This window comes from Pempheris klunzingeri, chromosome 18 (genome assembly GCF_042242105.1).
Source record: "Pempheris klunzingeri isolate RE-2024b chromosome 18, fPemKlu1.hap1, whole genome shotgun sequence".
Classification (NCBI taxonomy): Eukaryota; Metazoa; Chordata; class Actinopteri; order Acropomatiformes; family Pempheridae; genus Pempheris; species Pempheris klunzingeri.
In genome coordinates this window covers 2,493,120-2,513,461 of record NC_092029.1, presented here as the reverse complement: position 1 = coordinate 2,513,461, position 20,342 = coordinate 2,493,120, and the positions used below count along the sequence as shown (strand labels likewise).

Sequence of the window (20,342 nt, the reverse complement as noted above, 5' to 3'; positions counted from 1 at the left end):
TGAGCTACTAGATATACTAACATGACAAATAAGAGACTTTGGGAGGTGATAAAAAGTCTGACAGTCCTACATGTAATCATCTCAGAGGCAGATCTTAACGTCACTTCCCTCACTCGTTTCCCCAATGGCTCCCCGACCCCACCGCCCGCCCGTTTACCTGACGTTGTCTTCGGGCTCCGGCTCGCTGTCGCTGTCCTCAGCCTTCCTCTTCAGCCCTCTGCCGTCGGTGCCGTCGCTGGGGCCTGCAGACGACTGGGCGGGGAGGCAAAAACCCAGGATGAAGAGAAATAAAGAAAAGATCAGAAAGAGACACCAGAGCACCGAAATAATCCTGGAAACTGAACGGAGAGCTGCAGTCTGTGGTGGGATCCAGACATACAGAACGATATTGTGCCCAATTATTGATTTAACTTCTAATTTAAATCATTTCATTGTTTTGTGTCTTGTTGTAGGAAAAAGGATTCAGCTGTGAATTCTAATTATCTTTTTGGTGTCTCTTATTTTACAAATTAAGTTAACTGTTTTAAATCAAAGATGTAAAGAAAAAAAGCCAGATTTTTTATTTTTTTTTATTAGTCACTGAAATATAAAAAAACAAAACAAATATAACATAGCAAAGTATTATTTTGTATTGTATTTTTAGAGATACAAACAATACATGTAATTGTGGATCAATTTGCTCTTAAATAACCTATAAAATGTCCAAATATTGTAATAAATGTCGTCAGGTGTCTGACTTTGTGTTAATATTGTGTTAAAAAACAGATAATCCTCACAACTGAGAAGCAGGAAGAAGAATAATCTATTATTATACTTCTGTTGATTGATAAGTTGATTAATTGATGAATAATTTCAGCTCTGAACATCTGAGGTGTGATTGCCCTTTTTAAAAAACACATAATCTAACAAATAAAACATGTATTACGAGAGAAAACAGCAATTAAATCTATATTTTCTCCACATATTTAAGCCACGCGAATGAAATATTACTCCGTTATGTTCATTAAAGCACCAGTAGCAAACTCAGAGGTGTGTATAGCTTTCAGCACATGAAACAAGTAGATGATAGTTTTTTTTTTTTACTGTTAACGAGTCAAAGACGAACCTTCTGCATGTCTGTTTTCTAGGTTTGAAGGCAGCTGATGCAAAGAAAAAGAGGAGAAGATCACACTAGCGTAGCTACTCAGCCTTCCTTTTTTCCTACAGCCTTTGTGCTCTGTTCATTCATGTGCTAATGTATGGCTGCATATTGTTGGCCAATATATTTAAAGCTGTACACAGGCAGGAAATTTATTAACTTAGCGGACGCGTTAAATAGACACGCGACCATGAACTAAACCACAGGACGGCATTCCACATTCAGACAGACCGCTGTTCAGCGCAAACACAACTTCAATGCAACTTGCATACAAGCTAGAGAGTGAACGGTCCATGTGAGAGTAAAAACCCACAATGACTTTTTAACCAGTCGTGACAGGTTTCTCAAGGACAGTCAACTTGTCAGAGTTTGCTACAGGGGGAGGTTGAATTAAAGGCGAATTAAAGGCTTCTGGGCGATAACGAGGAGAACATTTACTCTTTAGACTCTTTCGGTCTTTTAGATTCAGCAGATTTACATTATGTTCTAACAGGAACCAAATCAAACACCATACACAAACACTTCAGAGTAGGGAGGGGCAGGGTTACATTTCAGACCTGTTAAGGCCACTCTGAATGCAATTTAAGACTCATTTCACACCCACACTTGCAGAAAAAAACACAACGATATGAAGGAAAATCGCCCTGAATTACCGTCATTTGACTGCACGAGCGGAGACGGCTGCTCTAAACACCCCCAGTTAATGATTCTAGTTCAAATCTGAGTTAAAGTTAGAACCAAGGAGTGAAATCAGCTGCACAAAAGACGCTGAAAATGTTCACTTGATCTTAAAGAATCTCTCAAAGTTTGGAAACTTTTAGACTTTGCTTTACTTCCTGGTTGCTAAACAGCTCAAGTTACCTCCGACTTTGTCTTCAGTGCAACACAGCTGATTTTAAAGGCAGTAAATGAAGGAAACGAGGAGCTGACGATTTCAAACTCTGACCGACAGTTAGCTCATGATTTGTCCGACTGTCGAGTTGGATCACTCTGCTGTTCTCCAGCGGGATCTTTCCAGTCGGTAACAGTCGAACTGTTTCATGTCCACAAGTTTCAGACGCCGTCGCCCGTCTGCTCAACGCTGGAGTGACGACTACGTTTAAACGACAGGATTCAAGCCAGTTTTACTGTGAGCGCTCGTTTATCGTCTTCCTCCAAAGTTTAACCTCTTCTTTCTCTGACCAGTCCGGTTTTCTCGTCTTCCATTCTTTTACTACAGGCCAACTTTGTGAGGTGAGAACAGTTTCTCACAGGTGAACAAATGGTCTGATGGACCTCCGGTTCTGTTCTGATCTTCCACTGAAGTCATTTAAAGGAGGATTATAGTCAAGGATCTAGTTAACCCACTTTTTATGGACCAGATCTACCGCGAAGAAGGTTATGACCAAGAAATACTCATTTTTGGACATATTTTACTAAATTACATTACATAAACCATTTAAAGCGACCTTACTCACCTTTATTTAAATACTTTTTTGGTTTATTTTCTAAAAAAACGCGTGAGTAACTAAACACTAACTAACTAAAAACTAATTCAGAAATGCTGCCAACAAAAGTCCAACCAACGCGACACGGTAGGTGTTTATGTGCATGTGTTCATATGTAAGAGCTTACGTTGCCGCCGTTCCTCATCGAGGCCTTCAGGGACTGAGCAGCATCCTGGAGAAAGAAAGAAAGACACAAAGAAAGAAAGAATTCATCAGCATGTTACACTGCAAACCGTCCTTCCTTCCCCCGACTGGATCTGAACATGATGACCCCAAACACTTAAATATTACAATATGTATGTCTCATAACATCTCTACTAAACACTGTTGTAACATCAAGGCTTCGTTTTATTATTACAGGACCATTCTGGGATGTTTTATTCATGCAAGATGAGTTACAGCTCGCTCATAATATGCTGATTTTCTCTTTGTTTTGTTTGAATTACCTAATCATTTTTTTATGCATGTCTATACTTTCCAGCGGTTGCTATGACAACAGAATACTAATTCTTACTCTCTCAGTATTTTTGAGTTAACCTACTTTGCTTGTTGCTTGGATCCAGACCTTTGAATCCACCCACTCCATCCAGTGGATCGCTCCAAAGTCTGGCATCATGACATGAAACAGTGTTTTCCTGGTCTAATGAGCGCTGAGGGGGGGGACTAACGCCTTTGTCGAGCCGTGCGCCGAAACACCAGAACTAAAGGAGGAGTAATAACAGCAGCGGCGACCGCTGTGGACGAGGCAGACGCTGTCCGAAACCAACTAAATGTACCATTTAATTTGAAATCCAAGCAGCTTTCCAAGACATTTAATTCAAAAGGGAGACGGTTAAGCGTTCGACCAACTGTCACTGCATTCACCAAATCACTCTCCTCCTTTAAGATTTGTTACGAGTGGAGAAAACTTCAGACTGAAGAAGGAAACGGAGAGTTTCTCAGAGCTGCACAGACACCCCGTGTGTTCCACAGACAACCTGTTGTGTACCTTGTTGTGCTGCTCCCTGGACTGCATCCTCATGTCGTAGGCCTGGTGCCGAGCGTTCTGGACGGCCTCGGGTTGGTCCCTTCTCCCCAGGGCGTGAGGGGCGAACTGGCCCGTGGTCATGTAGGCTGGACCCCGCTGCTCCGCCTGGGGTGACACGGGAAGGGGAACAAAACGGTCATCCTGTGATCGCCGAGCGTTAGGACAGCAGCTGAGAGCTTATCGAGATGATGGACGGGAAACTTGACAACACGTCAGGGGAGAAGAAGAACGGGACTGAAGATTTAACAACGGTTTATTCTTGTGTAACTGAATCCGTTCTCAACTTCGTACGTCTTTGCTGGTTCAAGCTGCTTCCACCTGGTAGCAGATTTAAACATTAAAAACTCAGTGGTTTCTGCTGCTAGTAGCTTTTTGAACAACATTATGTAATTCCATGATTCCACGATGTGTGAACTCACACTCTGTTGAGGCTCATTTAGTGTTTGTGATCTTTGATTTCAGCGTCTTGTCTTTGCAGAGGTTATAGCACTGATGCTAAGGTTCCAGGTTTGAGCCTCTCTGTGTGGAGTTTGCATGTTCTTCCCAGGGTGCACCCTGCCTCTCACCCAAAGTCAGCTGGGACTGGCTCCAGCCCCCACAACCCTTCAGGATAATAGGTTGTTTTGCTGTTGTCTAAATAAATCCCATTGGGTCTTTTTAAATGTGGAATTGGAGTAATATCATGAGTCAGTGGTGGAAGACGACCTTGATACCTGCACCATTAGTAAAAAATAACCCCCTTCCGATAGTGATCATCATTTAGATCTGTGACAAATCTAAAACTAGTTCTTGATGCTTTCAGTGTGATGAAACAAGCAGAGAATTTATTTAGTACACACAGTTTATCAGCTAAGATTTGCCAGCTGGTGTATAAAAAACTGAATGGTATCATCATCATCACCATCATCCACCTGCTTTACTCACCTTCATCCTCTTCCGTTTCTCTTTCATCCGTCTCTTGAAGCCTTCCTAAAACAAAGAAAATGTGGAGACTTATCAATCACAGAAAGCAGTTAATCACAGTTAGAACATTAATATTTGCTGCTGTGGCTTTAGCGAGCTGTGTGATCAAACAAACAAACAACATCTCCAGCATTTTTAAACATATCTTGAGGTCTGAAAGAGGAATTAAACATTTTGGAGTTTGTCCAATAGATTCCTTTTTAAAAAAAAAAAAAAAAAAAAAAAAAAAAAAAAAAAATCGCTCTCTTCAAAGCCACCAGACTCCATTGACAAAATCAGTAAAGTTACCACACAGAATTACTGGAAATGCTGATCCGATATGTTAATTTGTTTTTCTTATTGTGTGACTTTGGCCAACATAATATTTGTTTAACACACAATAACACAAACAGACTAACTGATGGAGGCAGCAGGAGACCAGCAGCTCCCGTGTTCTGTGAGCTAAAATCCCTGTTTTAGTGAATGTAGTCTGGTGTGTGTGCAGAGAGCGATATAACAGCTGTTTGTGGTTAAACCAAAAGGATCTTCCAGGTCTCTCTCTGTAGGGATCCTTTCCATGATGCTGTCACACACTTAGAATAACACTCTGAGCCTGTCAGTGGATCAAACAAGCTCTTTTAGCAAAGGATTAAATGAGAGCCAGTTTCACAGCTGCTGACTGAGGAGATCTATTGGGCCAATTCTAAAGATTTTTGCACTTAAACACTAAAATATGTATAAATTCATCGCAGGTTTAAAAATACTGAAGCATTCTTTAAATGTTGACCGTTATCTGAACACGAATACTCAACAAAACAGATTAAAATTGGCTAAAATATGATTTAAATCAGGAGCCGTCTGAGAATAAATGAACATGCTGAATAGAAATGTTACTTCTGCTACAGAGACTCAACAGGCCTGAACGTTTTATACGTAAATAAAACATTACTGATCACTGATTGAAATGAGATCTTACATCATCCTCTTTGCGTTTCTTGAAGATGTTGTCCTCGGCCACGCCCACCGCCTGCATGATCAGCTCCACTCGCTCCAGGTTGACGTAGCCGTTCTGCGTCAGGTAGCCCTGCAGACAGACGCGCGGCGAGGCGATTATGTCTCAGTTTTTTAAGAAAAATAGGTCCCGACTGGGAACGCGGAACGACACAAAGTCGTGACTGTACTCACTCCGGTTTTGTGCACGACGTCTTTGTAGATGTTGACCAGCCGATCGATCGCCCCCTCTCTGTGGCGAACAAACACGCCATCAGTGAACAATTACAACACATCATTCAGTGTACATTTAAATGAGAATCGGGATGGGAGACGCTGAACCAACACACACTGATTTATCTTTGACACCAGCAGGAAATTTGGCTGCCCCATCAGCCACTCTGGCAGGTAACCAACAACATTTGGAGCTCCTATTCATCCGTATTCAAATTTTTAAAAAAAACATCAGTGAAGAGCAGTGAAGCAGAACAATGGAGGCCTGAGCTTCTCCACCAGTTTTCAGTCTGATCCGTGCTGGAGGTTAAAGTGAAGTGACGACAGGATTACGATCACTGTGGAAGTGAGTAATCAGGCTGTTTCTATACAGAGAGTAAAGACAACACCTGCATCACAACACAACTGTGCTGCAATTAACCCTGTTTTTGTGAAGCTTAAAGAAAGCTGGAGTCCTGCCCACTTCTGGACCAACGCTGGAATAACTGAGTCGGCAGGCAGCGTAAATCCCATTACTGTATGATTACTCCCATTATACCTCAGCACAATTAGTCAGAGGATAGTGCTGTCTTTCAAAGCCACCAGACTCCTTTGACAAAAACAGTATTTTTACAGGAGCACGGGAGTTGCTGTTTTACTGCTGCTACGATCAGTTAGTTTGTGTTATTGTGTGTTACAGAAATGTTGTGTTGGACCCAAACTAACCCTTTAAAACACCAACGTCACAGAATAAAACAAACTAAATGATCATGGCAGCGGTAGAACAGCAACTCCTGCATTCTGAAGGTAAAATGTTGCCGTTAAATCTTTCAGTTCAAAGGCACCAGACACCATTGACAAACACAGTAATTTTACCTTGTGGAACATGAGAGGGTCTGATTTACTGCTGCCTTGTTAAGTTTGTTTGATTTGTTATTGTGTGACTTTGGTATCTTAAAGAGTAAGTTCAGATCCAGCACAATATTTGTGTAACACACAGTAACACAAACAAACTAACTGATTAAAGCAGCAGCAGCTCCTGTGTCCTGTTCTCTAAAATCCCTGTTTTTATGAATGTAGTCTGGTGTGTGTGCTGTTTGTGGTTAAACCAAAAGGATCTTCCAGGTCTCTCTCTGTAGGGATCCTTTCCATGATGCTGTCACACACTTAGAATAACACTCTGAGCCTGTCAGTGGATCAAACAAGCTCTTTTAGTGGACCTACTGTGATCAGGTGATCCACTGAACCAATTTGAAAACTTCTTATACCTTGTACTCAGTAGGCACCAAAACTACTAGTTTAAAAAGAGCCATCCTTTAAGGGCCACAAAAACACAGCTCACCTGATTTCTAAGGACGGCAGATGTGGCAGGAAGTCGTTTCCAACAAAGAAACACATGAAGACCCAGTCGTCCACGCTCCGCTCAAAGTCGAAGGGAAACGGCAGGCTGGCCATGGTGAGCTCCCTGGCGAGGTACTGAAAACATGGAGGGAAAGCAGGATTAACGTAGGTCATCTGGTCGGTGCTTTTATTCCTGTGGAAAAGGTTTGCTCTTGTGTTACAGTTCAAACACAGTCAGAAAAAAGTGTTTAAAGTCATGTTACTCTTATTTCTCAGCACCAACTGAATTTGTATCATGTTTACCAAAATCAATATCTGCCAGTTTTGGGCTCATTGGTGTGAAAAGGTTTAAACCACTGTTATACAAAGTCAGACAAATGTTGGTTATATAAAAAAAAAAAAAAACATCCTAATGTTGTTCTTTAAGAAAATTACTGGATGAATTACTGGAGTCTAAAATACTAATAATGATGAACGTTCATTGATTATTAATCAAACAATGCCATCAGGAAGCAACGACGTGATTCAATCCTGAAGCAACATAAACGTCGTACCTCCCGCAGCACACAGAGCCGGATAAATATGAACTCCTGCTCAGACACTGGCATCGAGTCCGCAAACTCATCATGCTGAAAGAAAAGAAAGCAGTCAAGTCCTGTTAATGGCACATTTATGGGTAAACAGACGTACAGACAGGAAGCTGTTCTGGTGGAAAACATTAACAACCTAATTTAAAAGGCGGACAGGAAGGTTCTGGTCCGGTCCAGTCCACAGTTACAATCCACTCCTGTTTTTATTATAATCCGTCTCAATGAAAAAGAGGGAATACCTGCACTCAATCCACCCAAATAAACTCCCCCTCTGTCTGATACTGGGATGTCCTGACATAATTCTTGTACATTTTCTAATTGTTTGTCTATTTTTTCTAACTTTGCATCATTTTCTCATAATTCCTTATATGAGATGCAGCATGTATCCAATAGTGATGAATTGCCCGTGCTGACCTGGATGTTTACCACTCTGGGTGTTCAAGATGGTTAAACACACCCGCCATCGTGGAGCTCGTCGGCCCGTTAATGTGCATAATGTACTAATATGGATGTGGTTTCCATCTTTTAAGCACGTTGAGCAGGTGAGGACCAGAGTAGGATCGAAACGTCGTCAGTAATAAATCCTTTCTGTGGCGTGGAGCGAGTGTGTGTTACTACTCTGTTGAAATCTGTATCACATGATCGTAACTCCTGTGGATAATTGATGGAGGTTTTCAAGCTTAATGTGCAAGTTTCCCACATAAAATATGCTGTTTTTACACTTAGTTCTGATTTTAAGCACAAATTATAAATAAATAACGTTCTAACAACAATAAAACATGTTAAAGAAACACTTCCTCCACAGGTAAAAGCGGAGCTCACCTGTCCCTGTTTCTCTCTGGCCGTCCCCTGACAGTCTTTGATTTCATGACCCATCTGTCCACAGAGAGCGCACGGCCGCGGCTTGTTGGGCTTGAACTCCTCTCTGATGATGGTGAAGTTCGGCTCGTGGGTGGCCAGGCCCAGCATGATCAGGTCGGCTGATCATCGGTCAGCACGCACAAAGAAAAGGTGTCACCTCAACAAGAACCACGACAGCAGCCACGCACAACAAAACCAGGTCACTCCTGATGACGTTTCTAATCATGTAGAGCTTGTGTGTTATCATAATTATTTCTTTTCACGCTGCAGGCGGCGGGCTGAGAGGCTTACCGTCGGCTCCACACAGGCAGTGGTGTGTGTTGGGGTCGTGGTTGGGTTGAGCTGTCAAAGTGAATCACAAAACAGATTAAACAGGTCAACCTGATGTTCAACAAGTCCAGTGCTCCTTTCTTATCACACACACACCCAGCACCCGTGTTGTGTGAACAGTTCATGTTCCCAGCAGGATGGTCTTAAAATGAGGTTTAGCCGGCTGCTACCTCAAAAAAAAAGCAGACAGCGACTGCACCATTGACCAGTGAACCTCGTCCAGAGTCAATAATACAGTATTTTCTAAGGGCATGTTGTTCAGATTCAAAGATGTGCCTACATAGGTGGCTTCACAGCGTGTGCACACTCTGCATGTCACACACTCGAGGACGCAGCAGCGCTCCTCGGCTCACACACTTTTCCTCGGCTCACACACTTTCACCATCCACTCCTCTGACTCACTGAATCCACTGTTGAAGTAGCAACGTGCCAAGTGCCTGATTCTCCTGGATTTTAAAAGGAACTGGAATTGAATTTGCATGAACAAACCTACAACTAACTAAGAGACCAAATAAACCCTTGTGCACCTCACTTTTCCCCAGATTATGGGCCGTTAAACTAATAGAGTTGGAAACAACTATTTAACTATATTATATATTTGCTTATAGGTCTGTATTTTGTGGGGCTTTGAATGTTTAGTGTGACCGTGGTACAGGCTTTCATGTTTCTGTTTTAACCCTTTTGTTTACGCTGCACTATACAGTATAACCACATTGTGATGAAACAGACACGTTTCTATTATTTAAGAATATCCGTGTACCTCTCTGCCTCCTGATGAAGTCCATAATCTTGTGTTCACCCTCTCCAGGAACGCTGGCGTCAGACAGGATGACCTGGACAACAAAAAGGTCAGTGACTGTGAGCACCGTCCGTGTGAACATAAAACCAGCTGACTGCCATGAGCTGGAGACTAAAACATAAAGTGAAAAACAACAATCGGATTCTTTCTGTTTGAGCTTCATGTTATTCTTTCTATTAGTTAACGCACTGTGACATTCTTCCATCCTGGGTCGTTGCTCAGTCTGTCTGCAACGTAGTAACGAAGACACTGTGCCAGGTTGTCCATAAACTCTGTTCCCTGGAGGCACAAGAAGTCAAATATTAAACACACACATTAAATATCCTGTGTATAACCTTTATTCACACATGGGAAACACAAACACAAAAAACAAACAGTAACAAGTTGTACCAATGTAAAAATGGTTTATTTCCCTTTAAAAGGGTGAATATAGTGCTTATCCCACTTACTGGAGTGATACAGTTGCTGTCAAACCTCTCTTTAATCTCCTCAGGGGGAAGATAACCTCCTGTAGAAGTAAAACAAGTGAGGTTACAGTGAGTAAATCTATCAGAACAAAGCTAATTCAGCTGTAAATCATCAAGGATTCATTTCCTCATCCAGAGGAGTCGTTTTATTAGTACCTGAACTCACACCACAAGTTATTTCAAACCCAAAATATGTAAAAATACCACACAGTAGATTCTCTAGATTAAAAACATGACGCACCTCTCTCGATGATCTCCTCCCTGATGCGATTCTTCTCCTCCGTCAGCTCCACGCCTTCTTTGGAGGCACGAAACCGCCGAGAGCGCTGCTGGTTCATCTTGGCCCGTGGAGCCTGGTCGGAGTTACACAAGATCTTATTTCTACCACTCAAAGCTGGTTTTTCTGCCCACATTAACCCAGATACCATCAGTAAGGAGAATGCTGTGGCCAAATTAGCCAAACCTAACCATACCAGCCACTTGTGACCTTATGAAAAACAATGTTTGACAGGTAGAATCTGGAAAATAGATTTTTAATGAGCTTTGTTTCAGTCTTTGCTGTGGATGTGAGCCCTGGAAGTTACTTACCACTCCGTCGATGGCCATGTAGAGAACTCTCCTGGGCCGCACGATATTGAACAGGCGGTCGATGTACTCGAAGATGGCCACCATCATCTCATCCTCGTTTTTGGGAGCAGGTCTGTGGGCAGCAGAGGTCACAGTGTGAAGCATGCGGAGGGTGTGTGGGCTCGAGATGGTTTGATGTGCCCTTAATTCAATATTAATGTGTGTGGGAATGTGTCATACCGAACTTCATGTAAGAAATCTGGTATTTTAAAAGTTCCCTAGTATAAGAAAACATGCTCTTGTTGTAGAATAGGACTTAAAACACTTAGGTTAACACTCAGTTTGCAACTTATACAACCTGAACAACCTTTTCCAGATCAAATCTGGGTGTTAGAAACAAAATACTTCATATGTTGATGCTCTGAATGTAATCTAGGCCCACAGCTACAGATTTTCTATCAAATAATCTGTATATTATTCTTTCAGGTGAATCAAGTTAGATCCAACTCTACTAAATGTCATAAAATGAAAAATGTCATAATTCCAAGAGCCCAGAGAGAAAAAAAAAACAAACAAAACATTCAATTCTCAATGAAATAAGAGATAAAAGCAGCCATTTAATTTCCCTTTGGGGATTAATAAAGTCATCTATCTATCTATCAACCAGAATGCAAAACCTATTTGTGATGCATCATTGTGGCCCTTCAAGATCAATTCTGCTGTGATGCTGCCACCCCCGCAGTAATTGGAGGTCCCTGTGTGGCATTTCTAACCCTCGGGGGCCAGTGGGAGCGTCTCAGCCAACGTTTCTGTCCTTCAGAGGCCGTAACGGGTGCGATATGAAACTGGACACCCTAAGGCATCCTTGGTAGCACCCCTGTCACGCTAGCTTGTCGAGAAGGGAGCTAAATAACGCACCAAAGATATATTTTGGTGAGGGAAACCTCTCATCTCAGATATCTGAATGAAAGTGGGTTCTACGGACACCTACGAGTCTCCACTTTACTTTTTCCACCTCTTGGTGTCTTGACGTAGTATTCTGGAGGGATTTTTGACCATTTTGATCAATTCTGAAAGAGTGCTGTTAAAAACCACCCCTATGAGAGTGGGACAGGTGCCCTAAACAGTCGATCTCTGAAGGATCGAGGAGGAAAGGATCATATTAAACTAAAATAAACTGCAAACAGAGAATGTGGTGACAAAGACAAAGCGTTAGACGTCCAAACGGCACAGAAAGAGGCTCCTACTTGTCCTCCGGATGTGTGCACGGGTGAATGATCCCGTTCATGTCCAGGTACAAATTGTCGAATTCCACCTCGTTGGGATTTGGCTTGGTTGTATCGACAGGAATACGGACTCCATTACATTCTTTCCCCTGTGGAGATAAAACAGCACAAATAAATCTCTTTGTTTTGGGCTTTTTCCCCTAAAAACAGTAGTTTTGCAGAGAAGATGAAGGCCTAAACTACTGACACTCATTAAGCACATGGCAGCAGCTGAAAGACACAGCGTGCTTTAATCATTAATAGTGTTTAATCATCTATATTGGCTCATTAACAGAGTGGGAAAGCCTTTAAATATCTCATTTCACCCACATTTATTTCAATTCAATGCAGCAAGTTGGTCAACATTATCCAAAAATCATGGATGTTTTAACATCATCCTCTAATGTTGAAGGCTTGTTAAGGTTTCATAGTGTGATACGTTAAAAAAAAAGCTTTAATTTGGGCGTTTTTATCGGTTAAATAAAGTTAAATAAAACCACGTCGCCGTTTTGTTTACAGTCTCGCGAACTTGCGTTGTTCTCCGAGTCGTTAATATCAAACATCCGAAACATTCAAAAGCATAAAACGATGTAAAAACGCGGCATTGACGGTGGAGAAGACACACTATCGAGTGTAGGGAGCAAAAAAAAGGTGAATTTATGAAGAAAACACACGTTAAAATGTTCCCGCTAACGTTGGCGTGACAGCTAAACCAGACGGCTAGCTAGCATGCTAACAACTTACCTTCTCCTCAACACAATGCACAATAATGGACGCATATTTTCGACTGAGCCAGCGGAAAAACGCCGGGACTCCCATCTCCGGTGAAGAGTCGCTCCTCTGTCAGCTTTTATAAAAAACAAGTGTGAAGTCGTATCAAACTGTTAAAATAGGTAAATTAAAACACGAGAGTTGCTACGAGTGATTCCAGCACTCCGGCTACATGCTGTTGACCATGGCCATTAAGTAACCATTTCCGGTTTATCTCGACTGTTTCCGGAGCGCTCCGGAGATCCACGATGGCCCACAGCGCCACCAGTGGCCACGAACGGAACTGCAGGCCGACAAAAACAGAATAACACACACCTAACACACCAAAGTAGAAAAACACCAAAAACATCTCTGATTTTGATTTAAATTGTGATATCAAATATATTTTAAATATTATCTGAAAAATTATAATTGCATTTGATTGTACCTTCCTTTTAAATTCATTGCAGTCTAACCATACGCGCTACATTTTATCACAGATTGTGTGTGTACCTTTTATTCTACCTGTGCAATATCTTCATTATTCATCAATGCAAGACCTTCTCCTCATTATCTAGCTGTGCAGTATCTGACTGCTGACTGTGTATGCACATTTTCTTTCAACATTTATTGCTCTCTATGCCTTTATTGCTTTTATATCATGTTTTCACACTTATATATACCCTAGAAATACTTTTCACCTATTCATCTATTTAATTTACTGATTATGTGTAAGCACGACTAATATTCATATATAGATGCTAAACTTTATATATAAAGTCAGTTATGCAACAAAAAGTACAAGTAGAAAGTAACATTAAATGGAAATAATCAAGTAAAGTACCTGAAAAGTGGAGTTAAGTAGAAGTACGACACTGCAGATTGTTGTATATCATGAATGAAAATCCATTTTTTATTCAGTTTTCTTTCATTTTTTCTGCTTTAGATAATAAGAATCAGAATTATTATCGTTGAAATGACTGAAGATTGTGGTTTAAACGTTATATTGAACAATAAACCATCAGATATCACCAGCTGTGTGTGTGTGTGTGTGTGTGTGTGTGTCACTGTAATTGTATTGTGGTTGAATCTCCATCATCGCCGCAGTCTGACGTTACGTAATGCTCCTTTAATGGGGCCTCTGAACACACGGCCTCTCGCTTCCAAACCCTGCAGCGCCACATTTAAGGTGAATTAGATTTTTTTTTATCTCCCCTCCCTTCCCATCTCTCCGGTTCATGCAGGGGGTGGATGGGAGGGTGGGAGGGAGGGAGAGGTGGGGTGAGGGAGGGGATGCAGCCATTAGCTTCCCCTCTTCAGGCGGGGCGGGTCTGACACCAACACTGCAGTATTATTACTGCAAAGAGCCGCTGATGGAAAACACTTGGCCTGCTCCGACGGGCCATTTCCATAAACATTTACGCTGGAGCTGCAGGTAATAGGATGGAGCCATCATGTCCGTGTTTGTGGAGGGAAGCTGAGGAGATGAAGGGAAATCTGATGCAAATCCCAGACGTGAGAGCTGCGGCACAAACCTCCCACTCACACCGACCCCCCCTCCACCCCCCAGCAGCTCAGGAATGTGGCATGAAAGTACAGTTTGGCTGCTGCAGGTTGATGCATCCGTTCACTGGAGAGGTGAACCCTGCAGACACACTAACACACAGACCTTGTGCTTTAAAAGTGTAACCAGAGCAGAGCTGGAGTCACAGGATGAAGTCAGGAGGGAGAAACATGCAGCTTTGCTCATTTTCTCTGTTTGTGTGTGAGCTGATTCCTCCAGGTGACTTAAAGAGAGAGAGAGAGCGCCCTCACCTGGTCGGCCGTCAACACTGGAGCTGAGTGTGTGTGTGTGTGTGTGTGTGTGTGAGTGTGTGTGTGTGTGTGTTGGATAAACCAGATTTTTCTAAACTATGTTGTCGTTATTGATAAAGTTTTACTTCACATGCACGTGGTGTGTTTCTTGTAGAAGTTATTCTAGTTTTTCTAAACTGTGTTGTCATTATAATAATAATAATAATAATAATGTTGTCATTCATTTTATATCTGATGTTACATTTTTATATTTACAGGATTTAGACACACAAATACTCTCATTTAACCCTTTCACTGCTGTCATTACCCCATTACCTCCTGTTATTATATCTATTTACTATATGCTTTTCACATACATAGATATTTATTCATTTATATATTTATATATTTATATATATATATATATATATATATATTATGAACAAGCAGAGTGACAGTGAACATCTTGAATCTTAAAAATAAAACATTTGTGTGGTGATGGTTGAGGTCAGCGTTAGTGGTGTTGGGAATGGGAAGACCTCGCTTTGATAGAGATACATGGTTCTGTGTGTGTGTGTGTGTGTGTGTGTGTGTGTGGATAAAATAAGCACAAAACACACAAAAACATAAAAAGGCTGCAAAAGTCGTTGAACCTCCGAGTGTTTTACATCAGTTTAGGCCATAAAAAACAGATTCAAATCAGTAAAAACACATTTCAGCTGCATGAATTCAGTGTCTCAAGCTGCGTCTTCTGCACTTTAGTTTAAATCATCTTATAAAGTCTCTCTGACAAACTGACACTCATTTCATGTTCATAACACTCATGAAAACACCTCAGCAGTCAAACTCTGTAAATATTTCTCACTATTTTCACCATTTTTACAAACCAAACAATCAACAGACTGATGGAGAAAAGCAGAATCCTGCTTTTACATGAATCACAGGGGTTAATAATCTAATAGAAAATGTATTTTATATATATTATCTAGAGATATATTATAGAAACAGTCACAAGGGCACCTTTCTGTACTTAGTTAGTACTTTTACTGTAGTAAAGAGTCTGAATGGAAGAAAGAAACTGCTCAACCTTTGTTATGATGAACTCCACAAACTATAAGAACCCATTCTGTACATGTACTGTAGCTATTTCTATAGCTTCGTCTACTGGGGTTCATTTAATGTGTAAATCAGATCAGCGACTCGCAGCACTCAAAGGCCTCTGTTCATTTAGATAAACAGAGATAATCCTGTCCACACACACACACACACACACACACACTCAGTGATCGTGCCTCATCTCAGTGGCCTTGACAGGAAAAACAGGAGCAGGAAGAAAAACCAACAACATTTGATCTTCTTTAACCTCCAGGGGTCGAGACGTGAGTCAGCGGATGGACAGAAAGAAGCCTGTCGAGGAAAATGGACTCTGTTTCCGACGTGTCAGTCACATTCACACGACGCTGCTGCTTCCTGCTAACAAAGACAGCGGCTAAACGTGTTAGCGCTCCTTCCTCCTGGTGCCTTTGATTAGCTGATCCCTTTAGTCTGCACATGAAAAGCTCAGCAGGAAGTCACATGGTATAATACAGCAATTTGTGTCTCCAAGGTTGTGATGTGTCCTCGGCAGAATGTCTTCACATCTGAACCTCATTGTGTGGCAGGAATAAAAAACCTGCCGGGTTTCTTCTGGGTTTTTTTTTTTATCCATCCAAAGGAACTCACGTTTTACTTCTCATTTGTTCCCTCTTTTAGCTGAATCTTACAAAAACACTGTGATGTTTCTTTGTAGGAACGATCTCAGGTGCCATGTAGGGAACAGTGTGATTGGTACCATTTTGTTTTTGTTGGTTTGGGTCGTCTGTGAATCCTATTATTTATTTAACAGCATGAAAAAATACAGATAATAATACAATAAAGACAAAATACTGCCAGTATTTCAAACCTGGGCCCTATTTATCTATTTATTTAATTATTTCTTTATTTTTTTTTACATATTTTGGTGTCTTAATGAGTGATAGGTACAGTGGAATTGGTCCAGTAGATCCACACCAGACTCCATTGACAAAAACAGTGATTTTACCTCTAAGAACAAAGGAGCTTTTATGACTTTAAAGGGTTGGTTTAACACATCAAATAACACAATAACACAAACTAACCAACTGATTGAGGCAACAGTAGACCAGTGTAGAGGTAGAAACTGCTGAAACATATGATTTCATATATATCCTGTGTGAAAATAAATATATACTGTGTGTATATACTGTATCTGCTGGTCGGCAGGTTTGTTATTTGAACCTTGAACCTTTCTGTGTGCAGTTGTCATGTTCTCCCCGTGCCACAGTCCAAAGACGCTAAAGACACTGAATTAGGTGTGAGTGGTTGTCTGTCTCTGTGTGTCGGCCCTGTGATTGATTGGGATCGGCTCCAGCCTCCCCACAACCCGCAAAGGATAAGAGGTATAGAAGACGATGGATGGATGGATGAAAATAGTTGGGGAAAGTTCAGATATAAGGGTGAATATCTTAGAGGAAAGGCTCGTCTCTTGACATCATGTCGTCACTCTGACTCCAAAACACAGACAAAACCATGTCAAGGCCACCAGACTCCATTGGCACAAGTGGTAATTTTACCTCATAGAATAATGAGCTGTTGGTCTACGGCTGCTTCAATGGATTACTACTTTTTTTGTTATTGTGTGACTTTGTGTTATTGTGTGTTAAACAAATATTGTGTTGGAATTAAATTAACTCTTAAAAGCACCAAACAAACTAGCCGATCAAGGCAGCAGCAGACCAGCAACTCCCTGTGTTCTGCGAGCTAAAATCCCTGTTTTTGTGAATGGAGTCTGGTGTGTGTGCAGAGAGCGATATAACGGCTGTTTGTGGTTAAACCAAAAGGATCTTCCAGGTCTCTCTCTGTAGGGATCCTTTCCATGATGCTGTCACACACTTAGAATAACACTCTGAGCCTGTCAGTGGATCAAACAAGCACTTTTAGCGGACATAAAAATACTGGAATTACCCTTTAAAACTGCTATAATCAATATTTCACTATGAACAAAGCATAAAATGTTGGTGTATTAGGTGAAATAGTGAATTATCTCCAGCTCTGAAGCTCTACAGAGATTTACAGGAACTTTTAAGTCACTGCTTTGGTTTAGTGGCTCTCACAACTTCATTGTTCATTTGCACAGCAGGACATCACCCCCGTCCTCCAGAGCCTCCAGAGCCTCCGCTGGCTCCAATTAGAAGTCCTCACTCTCAGAGCTCTCCACAACCAGGCCCCCCTCCCACCTCACCGACCTGCCGCACCACCGCACTCCTTCCCACAGCCTCCGCTCCTCTGACGCTGACCTCCCGTCTGTCTCCACCAATCAGGACCAAGAACCGGACTCGAGGTGGCAGACCCTTCTCCCTAGCTGCCCCCCTCCCTCTGGAAATCCCTCCCCAAACACATTATAGTCCAGGCAGATCCCTCCACGTTCAAACCACCGATCAAAACTCACTTCAGGGCTGTTTTTAATGTGCATTTTTAACCTTTTGTAAAGTGTCTGTCAGTTTCAACACACTGTAAATAAACTGTTTTATTATTATTAGACTGCAGCTGATGAACATAGTGGAACATTTGACAGCACATGAACCTCACGGTGGCGCTAGAGAAGCTTCGGGGGGGGGGGGGGATCATCTAAGCCTGCAGGATTCATCCTCTGGGGTCCCTGAGGTGTAAAATCTGTCAGTACTTTTAGTTTGAGCTGCTCGTTATCATTCATTCATGCACACACATTCATCATCTTAGTGTTAGTGTGTAAATCATTTATCTACAGCTTTAGATTTCATCCCTCTCACTATTATTCTGTCCTCTGAGGATGTTCTTCGGACTGTTGCATGTGTGTTTGTATATGTTATGGAAGTGCACATTATGTAAATGTTATTTATCCTCTCAGTATTTGGTTCCTGATGATCTTAGTGATGATGATTTGTATCAGCTGATTGCTAATTAAAGTTTCTGTTTAATAAGAGTCACACCTGTGTGTGTGTGTGTGTTTCATCCTCTGGGGAACACGAATGTCTACGCAGGTTTTCATGACAGTCCATCCAATAGTTATTAAGATATTTCAGTCAGGACCAAAATGGCGGACACACATTAGTTATAAAACCCGTCGAACTCCCGTCAATCAAACAAATATTCCTGCTTTAAATGTTCAGGCTTGTTTCATCGTTAATTTCTTTTTGCATCCCTGTGCTTATTAACGTCTGTCTGCTTGTTTACTCGTGCTAAAACACATCCTTGATCTCCATTACGGCCATTGGAGGTCGTGTTGACAGAGCGGCAGCCGCCACAGTCAATAACCGGAGCAGTAATAGGATCAGTGGTGAATCTGCTCACGGCTGCTAATTGAAAAGGCCGCTGTGCAGCGCTGGCGCTCTGAAACACTCTTGGCAGAGGTAAAGCGGTTTAATTGAGCTAAATTTGTCTCAATGAAGGCGCTCACTTAAAAGCGAGAGGCGGTCCTGGCAGCAGGCCTGGCGAGATGCGGTCCTTACCTGCACATTAGAGGAGAAGGCATTTTAATAACAACACAGACCCTCCACCCTCCTCCTCCTCCTCCTCCTCCTCCTCCCTCCTCCCTCCCCCACCAGCGGCTCACTGGAGTGGGACTCAATTATTGTTAATGGAAGTTCACAACACATTTTTAAATGGGAACCCTCATCTGCCGCAGTTTGGCCGAGTTTCAGTCGCACAGACGTTTCTCAAACGCAGGAATCATTTCACCGGTGGGGTTGGATGTCAGCAGGAGGACTCAGACAGATGTGATCCACTGTCGCCTCATTCTACACTCTTAGCTTCTCATCTTATCAAGCACAGCAGCAGCTCCTGCAACCAGCAGATCACATTAACCCATAAGAGGTCACAGAGCTTTTAGATATTCTGGAAATGTCCCTTTAACAGTTTAATCCTTGAGTTTACCTCCAGTTACTGAACTTCCTGGTTCAGTCATGTGACCCAGTGACCTTTTCCAAAATGGTGGTCTGCCTGATTAACACGTTGTGACACAATCAGCTGATTTTAAATAGTTTTTGGTATTAAAAGGTGAGTTTCAGACAATTTAACAGCTCTAATCCTGTCCTGGATTATATTTAACATGTCCTAAACCAAAAACGGAGCTAAAAGACAATGAATGTTGGACTACTTGGCTCCAGAATTGCCAAAACACTGCATGTTAGCTGCACGTCGGCTCACTGGGACACTTAAATATAACAAAGCCGTCATTATTAATGCTTTTCCTGCCACGTCAGCTCAACATATCTGGTCACATCGTGTCAACTGTCTTCATGCAGCCATGTGATGAAACGTTGAACCCCATTAACAAATGATGTGTTTGGGGCGTCCACGAGAGCGAGCAGGCACTTTGTTCATACTTCAGACTGTAGTAACTGTGTGTTTTTGTTTTTTTTTAAATCTCTCAAATGAGGAACTGAATTTATTTCATGACCCTGAAATAAACTGTCCGCTACGTCCATCGTTCTTTCATCTTTTGCAACAACCTGTTTCATCACTTTGCCCTTGGAGACTCTTTTTTTCTGTCGGTATTGTTAGAAAATAACAATGAACAGTGGAGCCGGCGGCAATTCAACCAACGTCCCATCCATAATACTTTCCCAACCAACAAAGCTGCTCAGGCAGTGGAAACACAATACAGTTAAAGAGGACAGGGAGAGAAAAGGGCCCTCAAAGTAAGAGCCCTCACTAAGTGCATTAGACGATTAGATTTGATTTGTT

General features: G+C 41.8%; 1 protein-coding gene across 1 annotated transcript in view; it reads right to left on the bottom strand.

Moving 5' to 3' along the window:
- Positions 1–12,966, bottom strand: part of xrn2 (5'-3' exoribonuclease 2) — a 45,449-nt gene extending 32,483 nt beyond the window's left edge. The window contains exons 1-17 of the mRNA XM_070849052.1: positions 12,762–12,966; positions 12,000–12,127; positions 10,774–10,885; positions 10,427–10,538; positions 10,168–10,226; positions 9,908–9,997; positions 9,680–9,752; positions 8,881–8,931; positions 8,551–8,708; positions 7,693–7,767; positions 7,140–7,273; positions 5,780–5,837; positions 5,571–5,678; positions 4,577–4,621; positions 3,614–3,757; positions 2,753–2,797; positions 158–252 (exon numbers count right to left, since the gene is read on the bottom strand). Coding sequence (XP_070705153.1) covers positions 158–252; positions 2,753–2,797; positions 3,614–3,757; positions 4,577–4,621; positions 5,571–5,678; positions 5,780–5,837; positions 7,140–7,273; positions 7,693–7,767; positions 8,551–8,708; positions 8,881–8,931; positions 9,680–9,752; positions 9,908–9,997; positions 10,168–10,226; positions 10,427–10,538; positions 10,774–10,885; positions 12,000–12,127; positions 12,762–12,836 — 1,562 coding nt within the window. The 5' untranslated portion in view covers positions 12,837–12,966. The remainder of the gene's footprint in view (positions 1–157; positions 253–2,752; positions 2,798–3,613; positions 3,758–4,576; positions 4,622–5,570; positions 5,679–5,779; positions 5,838–7,139; positions 7,274–7,692; positions 7,768–8,550; positions 8,709–8,880; positions 8,932–9,679; positions 9,753–9,907; positions 9,998–10,167; positions 10,227–10,426; positions 10,539–10,773; positions 10,886–11,999; positions 12,128–12,761) is intronic.
- Positions 12,967–20,342: the final 7,376 nt, after the last annotated feature.